Consider the following 21,638-nt stretch of genomic DNA (forward strand, 5'->3'; position numbering starts at 1 on the left):
GTTTTACCCTTGTCGGGGCAATGTACTTTATCTGTGTACCAGTGGCGGCTGGTGGGTCAAAATTTCGGGTCGGCCAAATATTTTGAGTCTACACCTTGGTGTTATATATTTTCGTAATGTATGGCTGCTACTCATTAACCACTGACATTTTACGTGCCAGGATGTACAAAACATCTCAAATGTTTCGACCTGTTAAAATAATTTTTTATAGGAAATTGACTATGTCAGTTTGATTCCAAATACTATTAATCCTTAATTCTACTTGTTCTGCTTTATCATTAATTGAGAACCACCGAAAACATTATTTTTACTGAGTTCCGCGTCGACCGGCGGCTATACGGCTTGCCGACCCCGGACATCCACAATTAAATAATAATAATTAAATAATGACATGCAGTTAAAAAATATAAAAAAAGTAATAATAAAAGTACCAACTGTTAACTATCTTCATTTACATTTATTTATTTTTAATGTATATGACAAATTGTCAAATAAATTAATTGAATAATTGAAAAATTAAAATGATTTAAAACTTTAAATTCGTTTCTGAAATATCTGAAAACGCTTAGATGCTAAAAATACAGAAAAAGCGCATTTATGGTGTAGCTAAGTTATGTACGAAAAATAAAATTTTAGATAATTTAATGTAATTTTTTTCGTTTATTATTCATAGACAGAAAAATGTATTAAATCGACAATTATTATTTAAAAAAAAATAGTATGCACTGAAGAACATCGAAGCCGTTATTGTTTTGTAATTTGGTTAGCTATCTTAAATATTAAGCGTTTTAAAAACTAAATTCGCGTTGCTGGGTACGGCGAAGGAGGATTTCGCCGGACCTGGCACAACATACGTTCCGCCAGGTCTTTGTCTACTACAGTGTACTAGACAAAGAGAACGATGAAACCGTAAGCTGCTACGAAGTCGAAACATCGAGCATAATGCATTCCTGGGTACGGCTTGCCGAAATCTCGCCGGCAAAGCGTGTTTATCAGCATTTAAAATTAGCAACAAATGCTTTATTTTGTACCTACAACATAATAAAATATATTTTTAATATATATGATCTATCCTAACGTACATTCAAACTTTATTTCTTTTTTTATTTTCTAATTTCAACGCTTACTAAGTATTTTAAAATGACTGGTACGGCGTGGCCGACCCTGCCGCCCCTGACCAGCCGCCCCTGCTGTGTACCTGAGCAACCCGGGTCCGGTAGGCCCGCTGTTTGTATTTGTGTTATTAAAAATAAGAGTAATTTTAATAGTGAAAATATGTGTTTAAGGTATGTTATTATTTTTAGAAAATAATAATTGCGTGTTACATAATGATTAATGTTTTCAATTAGCACAAATTAGTTTGTAATCGACTAATCGAATGTTCAATACATACATTTCTCTCGCATAAATTGCATATTTGTTACTGTTTTATATCTTTATTTTTCGGACAAATGTAGCACCTTTTCCTGTTGCCACATGTGTCATTTCTTCACTTTTTCATTGTTGGACCTAACGCGAGGCGGGCTTGGCAGGTTCGTTTTGCCCTAGAATGTGCCGATTATGTTTAAATGTAATTAATTATCTTGGGCAATAAAATTAATATTTTTACAACCTTCCGTAGAATAATTTATCGTGATTCGTGATATATTCTCAGAAATCGTGAAACGAGATTAAAATAAAATGAGTTTCAACAAAAATCTGAAAATTTAAAGTTGCACTCTGGCGATTTCTGCCTGCCAGGCAGCCTTTGATCCTATAAGGGATTTAAATACCTTTCTAAGAAATTGTACTTATTTTGCCTTAAACGGAACCAGCAATGCTTCATAAAATGTATATACCTGCGGCACCGGGATAGACGAATACCGGACATGGTCATAAAAACATCGTAAGCCGATATTGAAGAATAATAATTTATGACAGGTTGCCGCCAACAGACCTTCAGCACAGAATAATCATTTCCGGTATTCTTTTGAAATAATAATTTTAATGCTGGAGATAATTATTAGATATACTCAAACACAATTTGGACAGTGTGGGAATAAAAACAAAAAAACATATTCTTTTTAAGCGTACGTAATAAATATTGGACAATTTGCGACACATCAATCAATGAGAGTTTAAAAATAAATTTCACATGTTCTAAACATTATAAAGGCACTTCTACTGCTATGGAAGTGGACGTTGTTTTAGAAGGGTTTAGGAAATTATGTATGTATGGTCTAATTTATGGCAAAATAATATCCGACGGAAACAGTAGTGTCTACAATAAATTACTGTCATCAGTGTCATTAATTAATATATATCATCTGCATGGTTCATAATTTCATATTCAAAAGATTGAATGTAAGAATCATATTATTCGCAATTACGTATCCGAGGAAGCGGTACAAAATTTGGCGAATAGCGAAGCGATGGCCTATTTGCAGGAAAAAAGAAAAGATTTTTCAGTCTTGCATAACTATGCAACTGTAAAATGTTTATTTTTTAAATTTAATACCACAATCCCTTCTTCTGCACCTGTGGAACGGGTGTTTAGTACTGGAAACCAAATTCTGACACCACGAAGAAATAATTTAGGTGATAATACTTTTGAAATGTTGTTAATTTTAAAAAATTCATTAAACAATACATAAAAAAATACATAAAAAGTTTTCAGTTATTTTATTCGCCAAAGTTTCAAAAAGTATCTGTTTTCTTGTATCTTGTATCTAGATACATTTCGAAAAAGTCGAAAACAATCTGTATCTAGATACTTTTATCTTCCATATATCTGTATCTGTATCTAGATACTTTTAAAAGTATCTGTCCCCAACACTGATTACTATATTACTTCAAATAAAAATACTCGATGCAATTTTTAATTTTTCAAACACAGGACCACACATTTGTGGTCTCCAAAATGTTATATTATGTTGATGTAGTCCAAAAGAAAAATATATTTGTAATCAAACTATCGCCGCGACAGCACTGGATCGAGCGTATGAAACACAACTCCGCGCGTTGGTTATAAATCAGAATGTATAAAGTACGGCGTTCATCGTTTGTAAGTCACAGCGTCCAAAATTTATACTAACTTATATTAGCAGCTATATTCAGAGTTTTCAAAATCTGTCTAACAGTCAGAATGTAAAAACGGAATGTGTGATTAAATAATCATTTATTCGTAAACGTCTATAAATTTGCTTAAGGTGCTTTATTTCCGCGATCCTCATACGATAAGAGACGGCTATTTGGATCGAAAACGTAAATTGGGCCAAAAATTTTGAAGTTATGTTATTAGCATTTCTGTTTGTATTGCCAAAAGGGTGTTGCAATTTTGCATTCATGAAGCGAACAGCTATGCTAAACTTAAGTTGCATATTTATCTTTACGTTTATTTACTCTCGAGTTAAATACACGTTTTGAAATTAAAGAAGCATTTTTTTTCATAGGACGCGTTCCGTCACTACCAAAATTTTAATAGTTAACTCAACAAACTGCATTTTTCTGAATATACCAATTTCTAGAATAGATACGTAAATTTATGAAGCCGCTTTCGTTGTTTTGTAACAATTTTTTTGTAATGATTCATAAAAATAGAATTTTCAGTAAGAACTTGACTTTCAAAAGTTCCAAATCAAAATTTAATATTCATCCCTAAAAGGAAGCGGAATATCTTGTTAAGTAATAATTATTTAGGCATCAAAGGTGAAATCGTATCATAACGTGCTTATCCCCGTAACACCGCTAAGAGAAGTCTCTTAGTCCGGAAAGCAGAAATAAAGTCAAAAATTTATAGGTTATATTATTAGAATTCTCGTTTGGTATTACCAAAACGGTGTTGCAATTTTCCATTCATATTGCGAACAGCAATGCGAAACTTAATTTGCATATTTACAAATAAGATAGTAAGAGATTAACGTCTCTGTTATTTTAATGTTAAACAGAATATCGCTTTTTTAATTAAAAATTGACTTGAATTGAAATTTTCAGCGCTGTTGCCACTTTATTGAGGCTCAAAATATTAACGAGAATGACAAATTTCTAATTTTTTACTGATAAATAGGTAACCATTGATAGCAGTATCGTAGCGTATTGAATAATTTTAAAGTTTATTTGTCTGCGTTATATGCCAGCATGAAAATGTTACTCATCGTTATTTTACTGCAAACATTTAAATCAAATTAGGGAACGATGCATCTGCATCTGATGCATCCAGCGTTGTCTCGTTGACCTTGGAAATCTGTAGCAAGTGTAATAACATTGTGCAATACTGTCTACTGCACTTGCCGCCAACCTACCAGCCTACCACCGCGTCCCGTCAGTCTCCAATTTGTAGTTGTAACGAAGAGTCGAATGTAGCCGCTGTTGTTGTTATCACGCTATTGTTGTTTATTGTGCCATCGTTGTTTATTCTGCCATCGTTGTTTATTCTGCCATCGTTGTTTATTCTGCCATCGTTGTTTATTCTGCCATCGTTGTTTATTCTGCCATCGTTGTTACGTAAAAAAAGTGAATTTTATCACAATATGTGTGACTCGGAAGCAGGAAGTTCTGGCCTAGGTCGTTCTAGAGAAAGGTAGGTGAATAATTTTTTTTATTACGCACTTCAATAACAATAATTTCTGGTGATTCTATACTTTGGCTTAAATTGTTGAACAAAACGTGTTGTGCAGATAACGCTAGGGGTGTTCCGGCCACAGTGGTTTGGTGGTCATTTTTTCACTTAGATTTTTATACATTTTAGTTGTGTATCATTAGTCCGATGTATTTGTTGAATGACGACCGCCATTAACCACACAAAGTAATTATAAAAAAAATCAAAAACTTAATTTTAACGCAAAAGTAGTCGTAGAGTCGGGTGGCGTAAAATAAGGGCCTGAATAGAGAATACTTTCATATTTAAAAGTAAATGTATTTCAGTGTGCCATCTTTTTGAATTCAGTTAGAAATACTGTTAAATTATGTGGTTGATCCATATTGGTAATCAAGAAAAAAAGCTCATTTATCAATGACCTCAGACTTGAAAAAAATTACATCTAAAACAACATTAAAGTTCCGTTATCATAAAAATTCAGATATTTATTTCTTAGCGATCTTTCTGTTAGTGTTATTAAATTGATCTTGTTTCAACGTTTTTGCCGTAGCCTGGTATTTTTTTCTTTTTCAAATTTTTAACTTACTATTGCTTTTGTTAAAGTTTAAAAACATATGCTGCCCATAAGGAATACGAAAGTTGAAAAATGTTGTAGATTGTTTTTAGTACTTGCATTTTTATGCTGCTCTTGTAGTGATACAGTTTGATTTCAATCGATAAGCTTCTACGACAAAAACAAAATTTTTCACAAAAATGGCTTTCTAAGAGTAAAACAATAAAAATGCTAATGCTAGTTTGCTAAATTTTTATAAATACATATATGTCTATGTCAGGGTTGGAAAAAATCGGATTAAAAAAAAAATCAAAAATCAATGATTAGTTTTTAAATTACATTTTTTTTGTTTTTTTTAATGTTTTTAATTTTTCTTTGATTTTTTTAGTTTTTCGGTTACCCACAGTAATTCAAACTTCAAAAGTAGTGAGACAAAAATTAAAAGTTATGTAACTAAATTTTAACTTTTAATTATTTTTATTCAGTTTTTAAAAGCTATATTTTAGTAGTTGTTGTAATTTTCATTTTCTAGGTATTTTCATACATTCACAAATGCGACTCTGCCTAGTTTGAATCGTGCCTCTATCGGCAAATGTAAACTGCAGCTGACGAAATAAATACTTTACGTTCCAAGAGTCTAATTCTATTAATTTTGGGAAAGTGTCGTAAAACCATTGTCAGTTTCTTTTATTGAAAGCTTGAAAGGGTCTGCATCCATTGTAGACGTAAACGTAAACATGCCAGATGCTTGTTTTTTGCTATTAATTTACGACACTGCCAAAGTTAGGAGAATTGGATTGTACTTGTAAATTGTAACGGATCTTTCGCCTTCGTGGTGTCCCGGAAAAATCTACGTAAATTGCGGCGGCACTCAGGTAGTACCCTTATTGAATTAAATTGCATTTAAAAGACTGTAACATGCATTATATGCTCGTAATTCAAAAAGAAAATTTAAAAAATCAAGAATGATTTAAATCAATGATTAAAAAAAAATACTTGGTTTAAATTACGATTTAAATCAAAAAGTCAGGCCAACCCTGGTCTAGGGACAATATCGAGTCTGCAACTTTCGCAAATGATAAAAACTACTTCGCGTCAGTTATACAACAGAACAATAAAATCGGAACGCCCTGCTATCAATTTGAATATATTTTAAGTCCATTGGCTTCAATTAATCAACAAATTTGTCTAATGTGTTACGCAGTTATTTAACAACACAGTAGAAAAGAGTATATGTTAATAGTGCTAGTAGTGGGAGTAGATTAGAGCTTGGGTAGTTATTAAAATCTAGTTGTATTGGCTTGCTTTCTTTCTTCTTCTAACAGACCTGAATTTTATCGCAAAAATTTCATATCATTATACAGGGTGAGTCACAAAACACGCGGTCATCGATAACTCATAAATTGTTAGAAAAAAAGTCAAGCACCAAAATTTACGATACTTTGAGGGCTGTATGCTAAAATTATTTTTATTTAACTCAGAATCTTCAGTTTATTAGGGTTGGGACACTGCTTGTTTTTTTTTTTTTTAATGAAACGCCCATATATTTCTACATTTACTAGCCATTTCCTGGTTTTTATAAGCATAATTTATCATTTAAAATCGATTGCGAGGTTGCCACGTTATTCCTTTTTTTTTAATTCTTTCGACAATGAAAGAGTTATCAAAAAAATCGCAAATTGTGTGTTACAATATTTGGCACTTTGTTGTCGTACCAATTAAATCAAATTTTAAAATACTCATTGTTTAAAAAAGTTCTGATAGTTTAATACAATTTACAAATATGGATATTTATATTTTTCCATTAGCACACAGTGTTTTATTACGATATCTTATTCTAATTTTGTGCTCATTTTTTCAATATGTCAATGTCTCTTAAAAAAGTAAAAAAAAAACATAGGAACTCTCAACTTTAAATATAGAAAATACTTAACAAATGGGGAAGAAAACAAAAAATAGAATGAGATGCGATAATAAAATACATGATGTTGTATTTGAAAAAATTGGAATATCGTTATTTGAAAATTGTAATACTTATTTTTTTGATAAACATTATGTACATGAAGATTTAATTTTATTTATACCACAACAAAGCGCGTCTTTCCACAAAATCTTGTTACACAAATTTAAAAAATAACCCTGCTGCGATTTTATTTGTGAATACTTTCATTCCCAAAAAAATTGAAGAAAATTGGAATAGCGTGCCAACGTGGCATCGGAATTTCAAAAATAAATTATCATTTCTAATAATTGATGAAACATCAAGGAACGCGCGGTAAATGACTCGCCCTGCGAAATTTGTAATATCTCATTACAAAGTATTTTGAAAAAACTACGAATAGGTAATAATAAAAAAATTAGAATACTCTGAAAGTGAGGGAAACTCTGGACATGCACATTTAGAAAAGCAGCGATATAGAACAAAAAAATAACAAAAATGATAAGTACATATCAGCATTTTTTTAATTTTGTAATTATTGGATATATTCTTCCCATTAACAGAAGATAAAAAGTACAGTAACCTATTGTTTACGTGAAATTTAGAAATAGTAAGTTCAACATGCATGTTTTGATTTCATTTTAAAATAATTCACTTACAATTTTATGTTATACAAAGTGTCAAACGATAACACAAGCTGCATTATCACGTCAAAACAAACCAACAATTATTAAGAAGTTGGGGCCATAGTTTGCTCCAATCCGAATTAAAATACGCTTTTGAGGATCTATTAACGCAGGGTCAGAAAGAGAACTAACGGCAAAATTGGCAAGGTCGATAACAGCACATTTGCGACCCCAACTTCTTAAGGATGATTTCTTGCTTGATTTGAAGTGATACAGCTTGCGTTAACGTTTGGCAATTCAAACCTGCCATCCTGTATAAAAGTAAAAAATACGCAACTCCGAAAAAAACGGTGTATATTCAAATTGTTCCCTGAAAACAGTTTTTAATTAATCTCTTTGAAGTCACAATTTTTCAACACTAGATTATATTTTGATTAAAGTGCAACACTTCAAGTCAAAGTTTCAGTATTTATTTTTGTCGTAGTTATTGTACGAAATTCTCGAAGGGGGAATGTAAAGATCCGATGTGCAATTTAAAGCATCCCTATAAGTTCTGTCGGGACTTTCAAATGGAGAGATGTCATAGAGAGTACTGTCGATACCTTCATGTGTCCTCAAAAGATGAAATCCAGTACAGAGAAACGCTATATCAAAGCGACACCATGAGGTACGAGACGTTGAGAACATTACAAATTTCGGGCATTTGTCAAGAATTTAAACAATTCGGCAACTGTAAATACGGAAGCAAATGCAAATTTACTCATAGGACAATAGAGGAACAAGAAAATGATAAGTTTATTTGTCCAGTCTGTTTCTCCGAAATAAGCATGACCTCTTGGTGCATTTTGAACCCTTGTATGCATAGTACTTGCGGAGGTTGTTTAAGAGAATTGATTGCACGTGATATGCCTCAATGCCCTGTATGCAGAGGCCAAATAGAGGAGGGAAGTTGTCCACTTTCTTTTATTGGTACTTTTTTTTTTAATTTTTCGTCTTTGACTCCAATTTAATCGATCAGCTTCAGTAGCTCATCGGTTCGATCCGCTGAAATTTTATGTGCTATATGATCTCGTTTTTAGAATTTTAACACCCACTCCCTGCAGAGAGTTCTTAATGAAGAGATGTAGAAGGGTTCAGTGCAAATACCGCCATGAATTTATTATATGTAACAAGATCCAATGTTTGGGCAGTTTAAAGTGCATCATGGTACATAATTTAACTCCGCAGGAAATAGAGCAGGTTGAAAGTGAGGAGATGCCTTTTTCACAAAATATTAATATCGAACTGCGTCGGCTAGCCTATGTTATAACAAATAGTTATAAAGCAGATATCCAGAATCATATGTGTACAAGGGAGCTCACAAGAACAGAAACTTGTATAAGAAAAACATGTGTAGTCTGTAAGCCTCAAGAAAACTATCCGTTGCCCCTCATGAGTATGTTATGACAAAATGTGTTTGACATTTTATTTTTCACTTTTTTTTATTAGGAAAAATTGTATGCCACTCCTGTAGATTGCCATTGTTGCCCAGTAAGTCTTTCTACTTAGTCACATGCGGGCATGTTATTTGTGAACAATGCTTATCTCATGCCAGAGTGGTGGTCTTAGAAGAGGACGACACAGTTTTATATTTCTGCCCTGATCCCTTGTGCGCTTCAATGACTGAAGTCAAAAGATTGCATTGGTAAGTAGTTTCGCTTTTTGCTTTCGTAGAAAATTGTTAGAAATTTAGCTTGTGATCAGTAGTGGAATCTTGGAACTTCATTTGGTACTTATAATTATGTAATTATTCGCTTCAAACAAAAATACTTAACAAGCAGGAAAAACCCGTTTTCCGGTTTCAAAATAGAAACAAAACGGGAATTTTGTTTTCTTGCTTCAAAACAAAAAAATTAAAACACGATATTTCAAAAGTTCGATACACCAATATGTGGCAAGGTGTATCTGGCTCAAAGCAAAAAATTGTCATGTTTTCGCATTTTTTCTTTTTCGTTTCGCCCAAGAAATTTTAGAACCAGTGTTTGTGTTATGGTCTTAACGAGTTCATCACTTATTTTTCAGAAAAAAAAAACGTCTTACCCATCACCTGACATATTCAGAGGGAACTCCTAAAATCTTTCAAATATGGCATAAAACACTCAAAAAAAGGATGCTGGACAATGTTATAATGAGTAGTTCAGGTAACTCATTTCTACTCTTTATAATCAATCTATTTCATGTCAATCTTCTTCTATAGATCTGAATGTTTTGAAATTGGCAAAACAACATTTAGAGGACACAGAATGTTGGCAAGTTGATTTGGTGCGACCAATAGAAGAGATCGTTTTTGAATACGTACCCTGCAGCCGATACGAGATAAGTGACAGCGACGAAGAACCTTTCCAAAGTAATGCTACCGACGAAGAATATGAGCCAACTTCTGAAGTGTCAGAAGAAAGCGATGAAAATGGCGAAACATCTGAGCACACGAAGTCTCAGTTACAGACTTGCAAGAAAAGATTGTTTGAAGGAGGTAGGTATTTCATTAAGTAATTATAATTACGAAATATTCAGGCTTTTTGTAAAAAAAATCCAAAACGTCTTTTTAATGGCCGACTTAGATTTTTTTACTCTTGTCTTAAACTCAGGTTTCTATTTTCTCGGATTCTGATCAATTTTATTAAAATGTCAATTTTTTTTCGTTAGCTTTCTTGCTAACATTTCCAAAGATGCTATAAAAATGATTAGTACCTAACTTAACATAATAAACGTAACTTACATAACACATGTAACACTAATTACCTATACATTATACATATGCTATTTCCAATATACTTTCGTGCATAAACATAAACCAATATTACACATTTTTGAAAACAAACAACTTACACACATCCATCACATATTTTTATTCGTCCATCTGAAAAATCTTTTCTTAACTCAAATGTTAAACTCCAAACCACCAATCGGGTGTTATGTAAGTTGCAAATAAGACTTTTGGCATACCAAAACTTTTTTTTTTAAATAACTAGAAAAATTTTTTCTAGCTATGCCTGATACCTAAATGTAGTATATTTTAATATACAGGGTTAGTATAAAGTCCCGGAACGGGCGAATAACTTTATTTGAAAAGTTTTTTGCTGAAATTTTTTTTGGATATATACCTACAACATTGATTGCATTGATTACAACATACAGGTTTTTTTGGCATTTTCTGATGCAGAATAAAAAACTAATTTCAGAAATTATCAACTTGTTTATTTCTAGTGAAACAACATCTGGGTGTTCCATTAAAGTTGCCATGTTTAATTATACATCCAAAGCAAATTTCAGAAAAAAAAACTTTTCAAATAACAAAGTTATTCAAACGTTTCGGGACTTTATACTAACCCTGTATAATTCTCTGGAACAACCCAATAAATAATGTATGCAATGCCATTTGAAAAGTAAGTTACTCTCATCTGTAGAGATTTTTACAACTTACGTTATACCTAATATTAGTCGTTTATAATGTTCTAATAATTTTTCAAATATTTATAGAAGGACAAAGTTCAAGTAGTTCTTCAATGCCCACTACCTCGAACCGCAATGAAGACTTTGACTTGATGTTTACGCCATTGGTTTCGCCTGTTGAAGAATCAAACTGCAGGATTTCCGCTCATTTGACCATTTATATAAAGAAATGTTTCGTTTCAATGAAGATACACACCGTTTTACATGAAGGGCATTACGTTTGTGATGCTTGCAGTGGAGATGACAATACCATCAGCGGATTTTTGTATTCTGGTTTGCCCGCGACAGACCATAAATGTATGTATAGTAACAAAAAAATGCAAATCGAAGTTTAATTTTTGTTGTAGGTAATAAACTTTCCGACAAAAACAGAACACTTGTGCTGCTGTCTAGAAATTTTGGCGAACGTGAAATCCAAGTGAAAGTTCGTTACTGTCTCCCCGTCGGAAAATTAATAGGGGAGGAACTGCCGATTGAAGAGGAACGTAAGTTCATAACACCGTTAATTATGGATTGTGGTTCTTCTGCCCTAGTAAACCCATTAACGTCAAAAACCAAAGGAAAACGCCATTGTTGTTATTTCTGTGAACAGTTTTTTGTTGAAATGTCTTCACATACATATTCTTCGAAAACACAAAGATCAGGAAGAAGTGAAAAATATTATGACTATGAAAGCTAATAGTGTGGAACGGAATGCTGCGTTACGAGAGATCAGGCGAAAGGGTGATTATAATTTTAACAAAAATGCCACCTGTGAGGAAAAAATTGCTATAAGGAGAGTAGTGACAGGACAAGCCTCCAATTTAATTACTTGCCCAAATTGTTTTGGTGAAATAATGACCAGAAACTTTGCTCGACATGAACGCAAATGTACTGGACGGCCACCAAATAGAAGAAATGTGCTTAAAGAAGCTCGCTTTAAGATTATCCAGAAGGAATTTACAGCGAATTCTTTCAGTCAGAAACTTTTTCTCGCTTTCTTAGAGCCTGTTCAAGTTGGGCTAATTCTACACGAGATATTAGAAGATAAATGTTTGAAACTTGTTGCTGAAAGATATTCCTTAATGCATCGAGGTTCATACAGCGCATTAAAGAACGATCGCCAACATTTGCGTAGAATGGCACGATTGATTTTAGATGTTAAAGACATAAACCCCTCCATTCTGGATTTTGAAGATCTGATACTCTATGGAGGTTATGATGCCTTACTAGAGGGAGTTTTCAATTTGTGTTCACTTGACAAGGAAACAGGCGAGTTTGGAAAGCCAAGTCTGGCAAAAGCTTTACGATCGAGTATTACATTTCTTTTAGACGCACTTAACGTTGATTATTTAACTCATAATCTTCCCACACAATGTGAAGAGCGTGGCCGTTTCGACAATTTCAAAACTCCATGATAAAAACTATGGAATCTATGTTGGCAGGTCAGCTGGTCGAACCAGCTTGCAAAGAAAAGCAGCCAAATTACATAATTTACCAAAGGCAAAGGACGTTAAATTATTTTCCACATTGATAGTTTCTGAAGCGGAGCAGGCGTATCAACGGTTACAGGACGGTTTCGATTTCGACACATGGCTAAAATTAGGAAAGGCTGCGTTGGCAAGAGTTATTGTGTACAATAGACGTAGAGTCAGTGAAGTTGCAAGTATGTCGTTGGAATTGTATAACAAAAAAATCGAACTTGATGATGAAATACTTCAATCCCTTCCAATGTATCAACGGGAGTTAGCGAATAAATACAAAGTTATGACTTTGATTGGAAAGCGTCTACATATATTACATGTGCTGTTGGACGAAAATCAATGCAGGTAAATGAGTACTTTGATTTTTCTACTTTTTAAAAGATTTTTGATTGTGTTGTAGGTATCTAGATATGTTTCTCCAATATCGAAAAGAAGCTGGTGTTCCCTATTCAAACAATTACCTTTTTGGTATACCTACGAGAGCGATGTTTATCGATGCTTCAGTTGTTTTAAGAGATTACTCAGAGAAATGTGGTGCTGAAGAACCGCATCTTTTACGTTCCACTTATTTAAGAAAACAAGTCGCAACCCTTTCCCAATTGTTAACAATGAATGACAATGAAATCGGTCAGATTGCAAAATTGATGGGTCATAGTCAGAAAGTCCATGAACAAGTATATCGACAAGACGAACTTTTATTTCAACTAACAGGGTGGGCAAAATTTTTGACTATCGTAGATGGAGAAGAACTCTTTTCATACAGAGGTAAAAGTCTCGACGAAATACTCACTATTGCACAAGATTTACCAGTACCTGAAGAGGATCCGGCGTTAGACGATCATATTACCTCTGAAGAATTATTAGGAGACAATCTCAGTTTGGATTCGTTTGAAACTACCTGTTCAACAGAAAGTACAATCAACAGAATGGAAACGAACCTCATGCAGGAGGTATCAACAGACACTCAAGTCTCACAATCAGGTGTGATAGAATGTTATACTACAGACAATATTACTGAAGTGCCTTCGGATCGTCGAAAGTGTGACAAAGTTACACATACTACACAAGAAGCGCTTTCTGAAAAAGTAGGGGGTACGTATGCTGAAAAGTCTAGAAAATTGTATATCATTGCTGATATTTTTTATAGCGAGAGCCAGTACTGAAGACCGGAGGATTGAAACACCAAAGAAAAAAATATCGAGTCACAGGGGAACTTTGAACACGAAGTCACCAAAATCGCAGAAATCACCAAGAAAAACGACAATCGCGGAGATAAAGCAGAAATTGCAAATAACTCCTGTAAAGAGAAGAGGAAAGAAACCATTCACCTCAGAGCAAATGTCTTTAATGCAGAGACATTTTTCGCAATACATATCCAGGGGTCATTTGGCACCACCGAAGCTGTGTGCAGAATTTGTTGAAACGAACCAGCTCTTCTCTGATCGCAGTGGTCGAGACGTGTACAACTGGATCCAGTATCAGAGAACTAAGCGAAGATGAAACTAGTGGATCAGCTGTCTCTTTTGTTTTTTTTTTTGTTTTGTTTACAAGTTGTGATAATTTTTGATATTTTTGTAATTTTAAACACTGACTTTACATGTTAATATTGTATTAAATTTTATAATATAATAAAAAATGTCTTAAATTCACAGCTCGTATTTTTAACTCGAGAGTAAACACAAACGTGCAAGTAATTGCTTTCTGCAAACAGGAATGCAGAATTGCAAAACCGTTGAATTCGAGACTAAATAAACGAAAATATAAAACTTAAGATTTGCATTGCTGTTCTCAAGATGAAAGCTTAATTGTAAAGCCGCTGTGTTCTGTTGTAAGTGTTGCAAATCATTGCGAATGTAGTATGCAACCAACCTTGCTCAATTTTTCGTTTAATTACATGAAAACATATCAATTTCCGAATTTTAAATCAAATAGATTTATTCAAGCTTTCATGTTTACAATATTTTGTATAAATGTTAATTATAATATGATGGTGGAGTTGTCAATGTCCAAGTAGACATCCTGGTAAATTTTTCAACACAGTCAGGATAACACATAAACGTTCCACGGGGCTAGAGAATATTCGGGCCTAAGAGACTAGCTGAGACACACACAAATTGTGTTATGCCATTTCTGACTTACCAACTTCATCGCCATCTGAATATGAGTAGAATCACTATAAAGCCATTAAACTCTTAGGCCGGTGTACCCCCTTCGCCTGCTAAGATGTGTAATAATGGCACGGGCCTAGAGCGTTGTATATCGTCATGGCTATTATTATTATTATTATTATTGAAACGAACACCAACAGGCCCTAACCCAATTAGGGTGTCCGAATGAAAGGCAGAGAATAATTGTTATATATTTATGAAACATTACGAGAAGAAAAAAGAACAAAAATATGAAAATAATTAAATTACGAATAGACATTAGATTTTGCGTTAATTAGGTTTTAAAATGTTTTAATAATTTACTTTTAATTGCTCTCTTCTTGTCAAAATATATATCAATATCTGGTAGGCTTTTTAAGATAGTGTTGTATGTCTGTTGTATCCACCTTATTGGAGAATTTTCTAAAGAGCAAGTTCTTGTTTTCTCAACATAAAATAAGTCTTTGTTCCTCGATCGAATTAGTTGTGCTCTATATGTAATTTGTGTCAATAGTTGTGGATCATTGACAGCACCATTTAACAATGTATTTAAAAATAAGATTCCAGCTATTTTCCTCCTTGTTTCGAGCGACATTATTTCAAATCTATTCAATAAGCTTTCTTGTGGAAAACCACCAAATTTTAGCTAGAAACTGTATTTTTGTCGATTTTTATTGAATTTGAACTATATTTCAACGTTTTTTGATGGTTCTGAGCCACCAAACACACTTAAAGCATGCAGAATCGACTCAGAATAGGAAAAGGAGACGTTTAGGTCAATTTTATGCATTCTGGCGTTCGTAGATACAAGAAAACTGTTAAAATTCTTCAGAAACGTCACTTTTGAAGTGTTTTCTTGTACTTTTAAGCCAATCAGATACCCTACGGGCTCGGAAAGTGCAACGAAACCATCAAATTTTAGCTAGAAACTGTATTTTTGTCGATTTTTATTGAATTTGAACTATATTTCAACGTTTTTTGATGGTTCTGAGCCACCAAACACACTTAAAGCATGCAGAATCGACTCAGAATAGGAAAAGGAGACGTTTAGGTCAATTTTATGCATTCTGGCGTTCGTAGATACAAGAAAACTGTTAAAATTCTTCAGAAACGTCACTTTTGAAGTGTTTTCTTGTACTTTTAAGCCAATCAGATACCCTACGGGCTCGGAAAGTGCAACGAAACCATCAAATTTTAGCTAGAAACTGTATTTTTGTCGATTTTTATTGAATTTGAACTATATTTCAACGTTTTTTGATGGTTCTGAGCCACCAAACACACTTAAAGCATGCAGAATCGACTCAGAATAGGAAAAGGAGACGTTTAGGTCAATTTTATGCATTCTGGCGTTCGTAGATATAAGAAAACTGTTAAAATTCTTCAGAAACGTCACTTTTGAAGTGTTTTCTTGTACTTTTAAGCCAATCAGATACCCTACGGGCTCGGAAAGTGCAACGAAACCATCAAATTTTAGTTAGAAACTGTATTTTTGTCGATTTTTATTGAATTTGAACTATATTTCAACGTTTTTTGATGGTTCTGAGCCACCAAACACACTTAAAGCATGCAGAATCGACTCAGAATAGGAAAAGGAGACGTTTAGGTCAATTTTATGCATTCTGGCGTTCGTAGATACAAGAAAACTGTTAAAATTCTTCAGAAACGTCACTTTTGAAGTGTTTTCTTGTACTTTTAAGCCAATCAGATACCCTACGGGCTCGGAAAGTGCAACGAAACCATCAAATTTTAGCTATAAACTGTATTTTTGTCGATTTTTATTGAATTTGAACTATATTTCAACGTTTTTTGATGGTTCTGAGCCACCAAACACACTTAAAGCATGCAGAATCGACTCAGAATAGGAAAAGGAGACGTTTAGGTCAATTTTATGCATTCTGGCGTTCGTAGATACAAGAAAACTGTTAAAATTCTTCAGAAACGTCACTTTTGAAGTGTTTTCTTGTACTTTTAAGCCAATCAGATACCCAACGGGCTCGGAAAGTGCAACGAAACCATCAAATTTTAGCTAGAAACTGTATTTTTGTCGATTTTTATTGAATTTGAACTATATTTCAACGTTTTTTGATGGTTCTGAGCCACCAAACACACTTAAAGCATGCAGAATCGACTCAGAATAGGAAAAGGAGACGTTTAGGTCAATTTTATGCATTCTGGCGTTCGTAGATACAAGAAAACTGTTAAAATTCTTCAGAAACGTCACTTTTGAAGTGTTTTCTTGTACTTTTAAGCCAATCAGATACCCTACGGGCTCGGAAAGTGCAACGAAACCATCAAATTTTAGCTAGAAACTGTATTTTTGTCGATTTTTATTGAATTTGAACTATATTTCAACGTTTTTTGATGGTTCTGAGCCACCAAACACACTTAAAGCATGCAGAATCGACTCAGAATAGGAAAAGGAGACGTTTAGGTCAATTTTATGCATTCTGGCGTTCGTAGATACAAGAAAACTGTTAAAATTCTTCAGAAACGTCACTTTTGAAGTGTTTTCTTGTACTTTTAAGCCAATCAGATACCCTACGGGCTCGGAAAGTGCAACGAAACCATCAAATTTTAGCTAGAAACTGTATTTTTGTCGATTTTTATTGAATTTGAACTATATTTCAACGTTTTTTGATGGTTCTGAGCCACCAAACACACTTAAAGCATGCAGAATCGACTCAGAATAGGAAAAGGAGACGTTTAGGTCAATTTTATGCATTCTGGCGTTCGTAGATACAAGAAAACTGTTAAAATTCTTCAGAAACGTCACTTTTGAAGTGTTTTCTTGTACTTTTAAGCCAATCAGATACCCTACGGGCTCGGAAAGTGCAACGAAACCATCAAATTTTAGCTAGAAACTGTATTTTTGTCGATTTTTATTGAATTTGAACTATATTTCAACGTTTTTTGATGGTTCTGAGCCACCAAACACACTTAAAGCATGCAGAATCGACTCAGAATAGGAAAAGGAGACGTTTAGGTCAATTTTATGCATTCTGGCGTTCGTAGATACAAGAAAACTGTTAAAATTCTTTAGAAACGTCACTTTTGAAGTGTTTTCTTGTACTTTTAAGCCAATCAGATACCCTACGGGCTCGGAAAGTGCAACGAAACCATCAAATTTTAGCTAGAAACTGTATTTTTGTCGATTTTTATTGAATTTGAACTATATTTCAACGTTTTTTGATGGTTCTGAGCCACCAAACACACTTAAAGCATGCAGAATCGACTCAGAATAGGAAAAGGAGACGTTTAGGTCAATTTTATGCATTCTGGCGTTCGTAGATACAAGAAAACTGTTAAAATTCTTCAGAAACGTCACTTTTGAAGTGTTTTCTTGCACTTTTAAGCCAATCAGATACCCTACGGGCTCGGAAAGTGCAACGAAACCATCAAATTTTAGCTAGAAACTGTATTTTTGTCGATTTTTATTGAATTTGAACTATATTTCAACGTTTTTTGATGGTTCTGAGCCACCAAACACACTTAAAGCTTGCAGAATCGACTCAGAATAGGAAAAGGAGACGTTTAGGTCAATTTTATGCATTCTGGCGTTCGTAGATACAAGAAAACTGTTAAAATTCTTCAGAAACGTCACTTTTGAAGTGTTTTCTTGTACTTTTAAGCCAATCAGATACCCTACCGGCTCGGAAAGTGCAACGAAACCATCAAATTTTAGCTAGAAACTGTATTTTTGTCGATTTTTATTGAATTTGAACTATATTTCAACGTTTTTTGATGGTTCTGAGCCACCAAACACACTTAAAGCATGCAGCATCGACTCAGAATAGGAAAAGGAGACGTTTAGGTCAATTTTATGCATTCTGGCGTTCGTAGATACAAGAAAACTGTTAAAATTCTTCAGAAACGTCACTTTTGAAGTGTTTTCTTGTACTTTTAAGCCAATCAGATACCCAACGGGCTCGGAAAGTGCAACGAAACCATCAAATTTTAGCTAGAAACTGTATTTTTGTCGATTTTTATTGAATTTGAACTATATTTCAACGTTTTTTGATGGTTCTGAGCCACCAAACACACTTAAAGCATGCAGAATCGACTCAGAATAGGAAAAGGAGACGTTTAGGTCAATTTTATGCATTCTGGCGTTCGTAGATACAAGAAAACTGTTAAAATTCTTCAGAAACGTCACTTTTGAAGTGTTTTCTTGTACTTTTAAGCCAATCAGATACCCTACGGGCTCGGAAAGTGCAACGAAACCATCAAATTTTAGCTAGAAACTGTATTTTTGTCGATTTTTATTGAATTTGAACTATATTTCAACGTTTTTTGATGGTTCTGAGCCACCAAACACACTTAAAGCATGCAGAATCGACTCAGAATAGGAAAAGGAGACGTTTAGGTCAATTTTATGCATTCTGGCGTTCGTAGATACAAGAAAACTGTTAAAATTCTTCAGAAACGTCAGTTTTGAAGTGTTTTCTTGTACTTTTAAGCCAATCAGATACCCTACGGGCTCGGAAAGTGCAACGAAACCATCAAATTTTAGCTAGAAACTGTATTTTTGTCGATTTTTATTGAATTTGAACTATATTTCAACGTTTTTTGATGGTTCTGAGCCACCAAACACACTTAAAGCATGCAGAATCGACTCAGAATAGGAAAAGGAGACGTTTAGGTCAATTTTATGCATTCTGGCGTTCGTAGATACAAGAAAACTGTTAAAATTCTTCAGAAACGTCACTTTTGAAGTGTTTTCTTGTACTTTTAAGCCAATCAGATACCCTACGGGCTCGGAAAGTGCAACGAAACCATCAAATTTTAGCTAGAAACTGTATTTTTGTCGATTTTTATTGAATTTGAACTATATTTCAACGTTTTTTGATGGTTCTGAGCCACCAAACACACTTAAAGCATGCAGAATCGACTCAGAATAGGAAAAGGAGACGTTTAGGTCAATTTTATGCATTCTGGCGTTCGTAGATACAAGAAAACTGTTAAAATTCTTCAGAAACGTCACTTTTAAAGTGTTTTCTTGTACTTTTAAGCCAATCAGATACCCTACGGGCTCGGAAAGGGCAACGAAACCATCAAATTTTAGCTAGAAACTGTATTTTTGTCGATTTTTATTGAATTTGAACTATATTTCAACGTTTTTTGATGGTTCTGAGCCACCAAACACACTTAAAGCATGCAGAATCGACTCAGAATAGGAAAAGGAGACGTTTAGGTCAATTTTATGCATTCTGGCGTTCGTAGATACAAGAAAACTGTTAAAATTCTTCAGAAACGTTACTTTTGAAGTGTTTTCTTGTACTTTTAAGCCAATCAGATACCCTACGGGCTCGGAAAGTGCAACGAAACCATCAAATTTTAGCTAGAAACTGTATTTTTGTCGATTTTTATTGAATTTGAACTATATTTCAACGTTTTTTGATGGTTCTGAGCCACCAAACACACTTAAAGCATGCAGAATCGACTCAGAATAGGAAAAGGAGACGTTTAGGTCAATTTTATGCATTCTGGCGTTCGTAGATACAAGAAAACTGTTAAAATTCTTCAGAAACGTCACTTTTGAAGTGTTTTCTTGTACTTTTAAGCCAATCAGATACCCTACGGGCTCGGAAAGTGCAACGAAACCATCAAATTTTAGCTAGAAACTGTATTTTTGTCGATTTTTATTGAATTTGAACTATATTTCAACGTTTTTTGATGGTTCTGAGCCACCAAACACACTTAAAGCATGCAGAATCGACTCAGAATAGGAAAAGGAGACGTTTAGGTCAATTTTATGCATTCTGGCGTTCGTAGATACAAGAAAACTGTTAAAATTCTTCAGAAACGTCACTTTTGAAGTGTTTTCTTGTACTTTTAAGCCAATCAGATACCCTACGGGCTCGGAAAGTGCAACGAAACCATCAAATTTTAGCTAGAAACTGTATTTTTGTCGATTTTTATTGAATTTGAACTATATTTCAACGTTTTTTGATGGTTCTGAGCCACCAAACACACTTAAAGCATGCAGAATCGACTCAGAATAGGAAAAGGAGACGTTTAGGTCAATTTTATGCATTCTGGCGTTCGTAGATACAAGAAAACTGTTAAAATTCTTCAGAAACGTCACTTTTGAAGTGTTTTCTTGTACTTTTAAGCCAATCAGATACCCTACGGGCTCGGAAAGTGCAACGAAACCATCAAATTTTAGCTAGAAACTGTATTTTTGTCGATTTTTATTGAATTTGAACTATATTTCAACGTTTTTTGATGGTTCTGAGCCACCAAACACACTTAAAGCATGCAGAATCGACTCAGAATAGGAAAAGGAGACGTTTAGGTCAATTTTATGCATTCTGGCGTTCGTAGATACAAGAAAACTGTTAAAATTCTTCAGAAACGTCACTTTTGAAGTGTTTTCTTGTACTTTTAAGCCAATCAGATACCCACCGGGCTCGGAAAGTGCAACGAAACCATCAAATTTTAGCTAGAAACTGTATTTTTGTCGATTTTTATTGAATTTGAACTATATTTCAACGTTTTTTGATGGTTCTGAGCCACCAAACACACTTAAAGCATGCAGAATCGACTCAGAATAGGAAAAGGAGACGTTTAGGTCAATTTTATGCATTCTGGCGTTCGTAGATACAAGAAAACTGTTAAAATTCTTCAGAAACGTCACTTTTGAAGTGTTTTCTTGTACTTTTAAGCCAATCAGATACCCTACGGGCTCGGAAAGTGCAACGAAACCATCAAATTTTAGCTAGAAACTGTACTTTTGTCGATTTTTATTGAATTTGAACTATATTTCAACGTTTTTTGATGGTTCTGAGCCACCAAACACACTTAAAGCATGCAGAATCGATTCAGAATAGGAAAAGGAGACG

General features: G+C 33.9%; 2 protein-coding genes and 1 long non-coding RNA gene across 7 annotated transcripts; 2 read left to right on the plus strand and 1 right to left on the minus strand.

The window, feature by feature from the left end:
* Positions 1–4,257: 4,257 nt before the first annotated feature.
* Positions 4,258–12,561, plus strand: LOC135120534 (uncharacterized). 4 transcript variants are annotated; one of them, XM_064044857.1, is made up of 8 exons: positions 4,258–4,558; positions 8,179–8,663; positions 8,774–9,129; positions 9,183–9,378; positions 9,756–9,874; positions 9,931–10,206; positions 11,214–11,483; positions 11,534–12,561. In XM_064044857.1, the coding sequence occupies exons 5-8, from the start codon at positions 9,844–9,846 to the stop codon at positions 11,863–11,865; spliced, it is 909 nt and encodes a 302-aa protein (XP_063900927.1). In that variant the 5' UTR covers positions 4,258–4,558; positions 8,179–8,663; positions 8,774–9,129; positions 9,183–9,378; positions 9,756–9,843; the 3' UTR covers positions 11,866–12,561. The 4 variants fall into 4 exon arrangements, with proteins under 4 accessions (XP_063900927.1, XP_063900925.1, XP_063900929.1 ...); XM_064044855.1 differs by having other exon boundaries at positions 8,179–9,129; XM_064044859.1 differs by lacking the exon at positions 8,179–8,663.
* A 98-nt stretch (positions 12,562–12,659) lies between these two features.
* LOC135120533 (uncharacterized) lies at positions 12,660–14,298 on the plus strand. Of its 2 annotated transcripts, none has more exons than XM_064044853.1 (3): positions 12,660–12,994; positions 13,050–13,741; positions 13,797–14,298. In XM_064044853.1, exons 1-3 carry the CDS (start codon positions 12,834–12,836, stop codon positions 14,147–14,149), a joined length of 1,206 nt encoding a protein of 401 aa, XP_063900923.1. In that variant the 5' UTR covers positions 12,660–12,833; the 3' UTR covers positions 14,150–14,298. The 2 variants fall into 2 exon arrangements, with proteins under 2 accessions (XP_063900923.1, XP_063900924.1); XM_064044854.1 differs by having other exon boundaries at positions 12,918–12,994; positions 13,031–13,741.
* A 260-nt stretch (positions 14,299–14,558) lies between these two features.
* LOC135120535 (uncharacterized) lies at positions 14,559–14,922 on the minus strand. The gene is made up of 2 exons (XR_010278646.1): positions 14,789–14,922; positions 14,559–14,735 (listed from the first exon to the last, which is right to left on the minus strand). It is a non-coding gene; the product is annotated as an uncharacterized LOC135120535 (long non-coding RNA).
* Between the last annotated feature and the right edge of the window lie 6,716 nt (positions 14,923–21,638).

Source organism: Zophobas morio, unplaced genomic scaffold (genome assembly GCF_036711695.1).
Source record: "Zophobas morio isolate AGI-343-1 ecotype UQ-CSIRO unplaced genomic scaffold, CSIRO_AGI_Zmor_V1 ptg000387l, whole genome shotgun sequence".
Lineage (NCBI taxonomy): Eukaryota > Metazoa > Arthropoda > Insecta > Coleoptera > Tenebrionidae > Zophobas > Zophobas morio.

Excerpts from the sequence above, each read along its gene's own strand:
- LOC135120533 (XM_064044853.1), top strand. The coding sequence starts at position 12,834 with ATGTCGTTGGAATTGTATAACAAAAAAATCGAACTTGATGATGAAATA. Across the intron at positions 12,995-13,049 it reads TTGGACGAAAATCAATGCAG|GTATCTAGATATGTTTCTCC; the intron begins GTAAATGAGTAC and ends ATTGTGTTGTAG. Across the intron at positions 13,742-13,796 it reads GCTTTCTGAAAAAGTAGGGG|CGAGAGCCAGTACTGAAGAC; the intron begins GTACGTATGCTG and ends TATTTTTTATAG.
- LOC135120534 (XM_064044855.1), top strand. The coding sequence starts at position 9,844 with ATGCTGGACAATGTTATAATGAGTAGTTCAG. Across the intron at positions 9,875-9,930 it reads TGTTATAATGAGTAGTTCAG|ATCTGAATGTTTTGAAATTG; the intron begins GTAACTCATTTC and ends CTTCTTCTATAG. Across the intron at positions 10,207-11,213 it reads GAAAAGATTGTTTGAAGGAG|AAGGACAAAGTTCAAGTAGT; the intron begins GTAGGTATTTCA and ends AAATATTTATAG.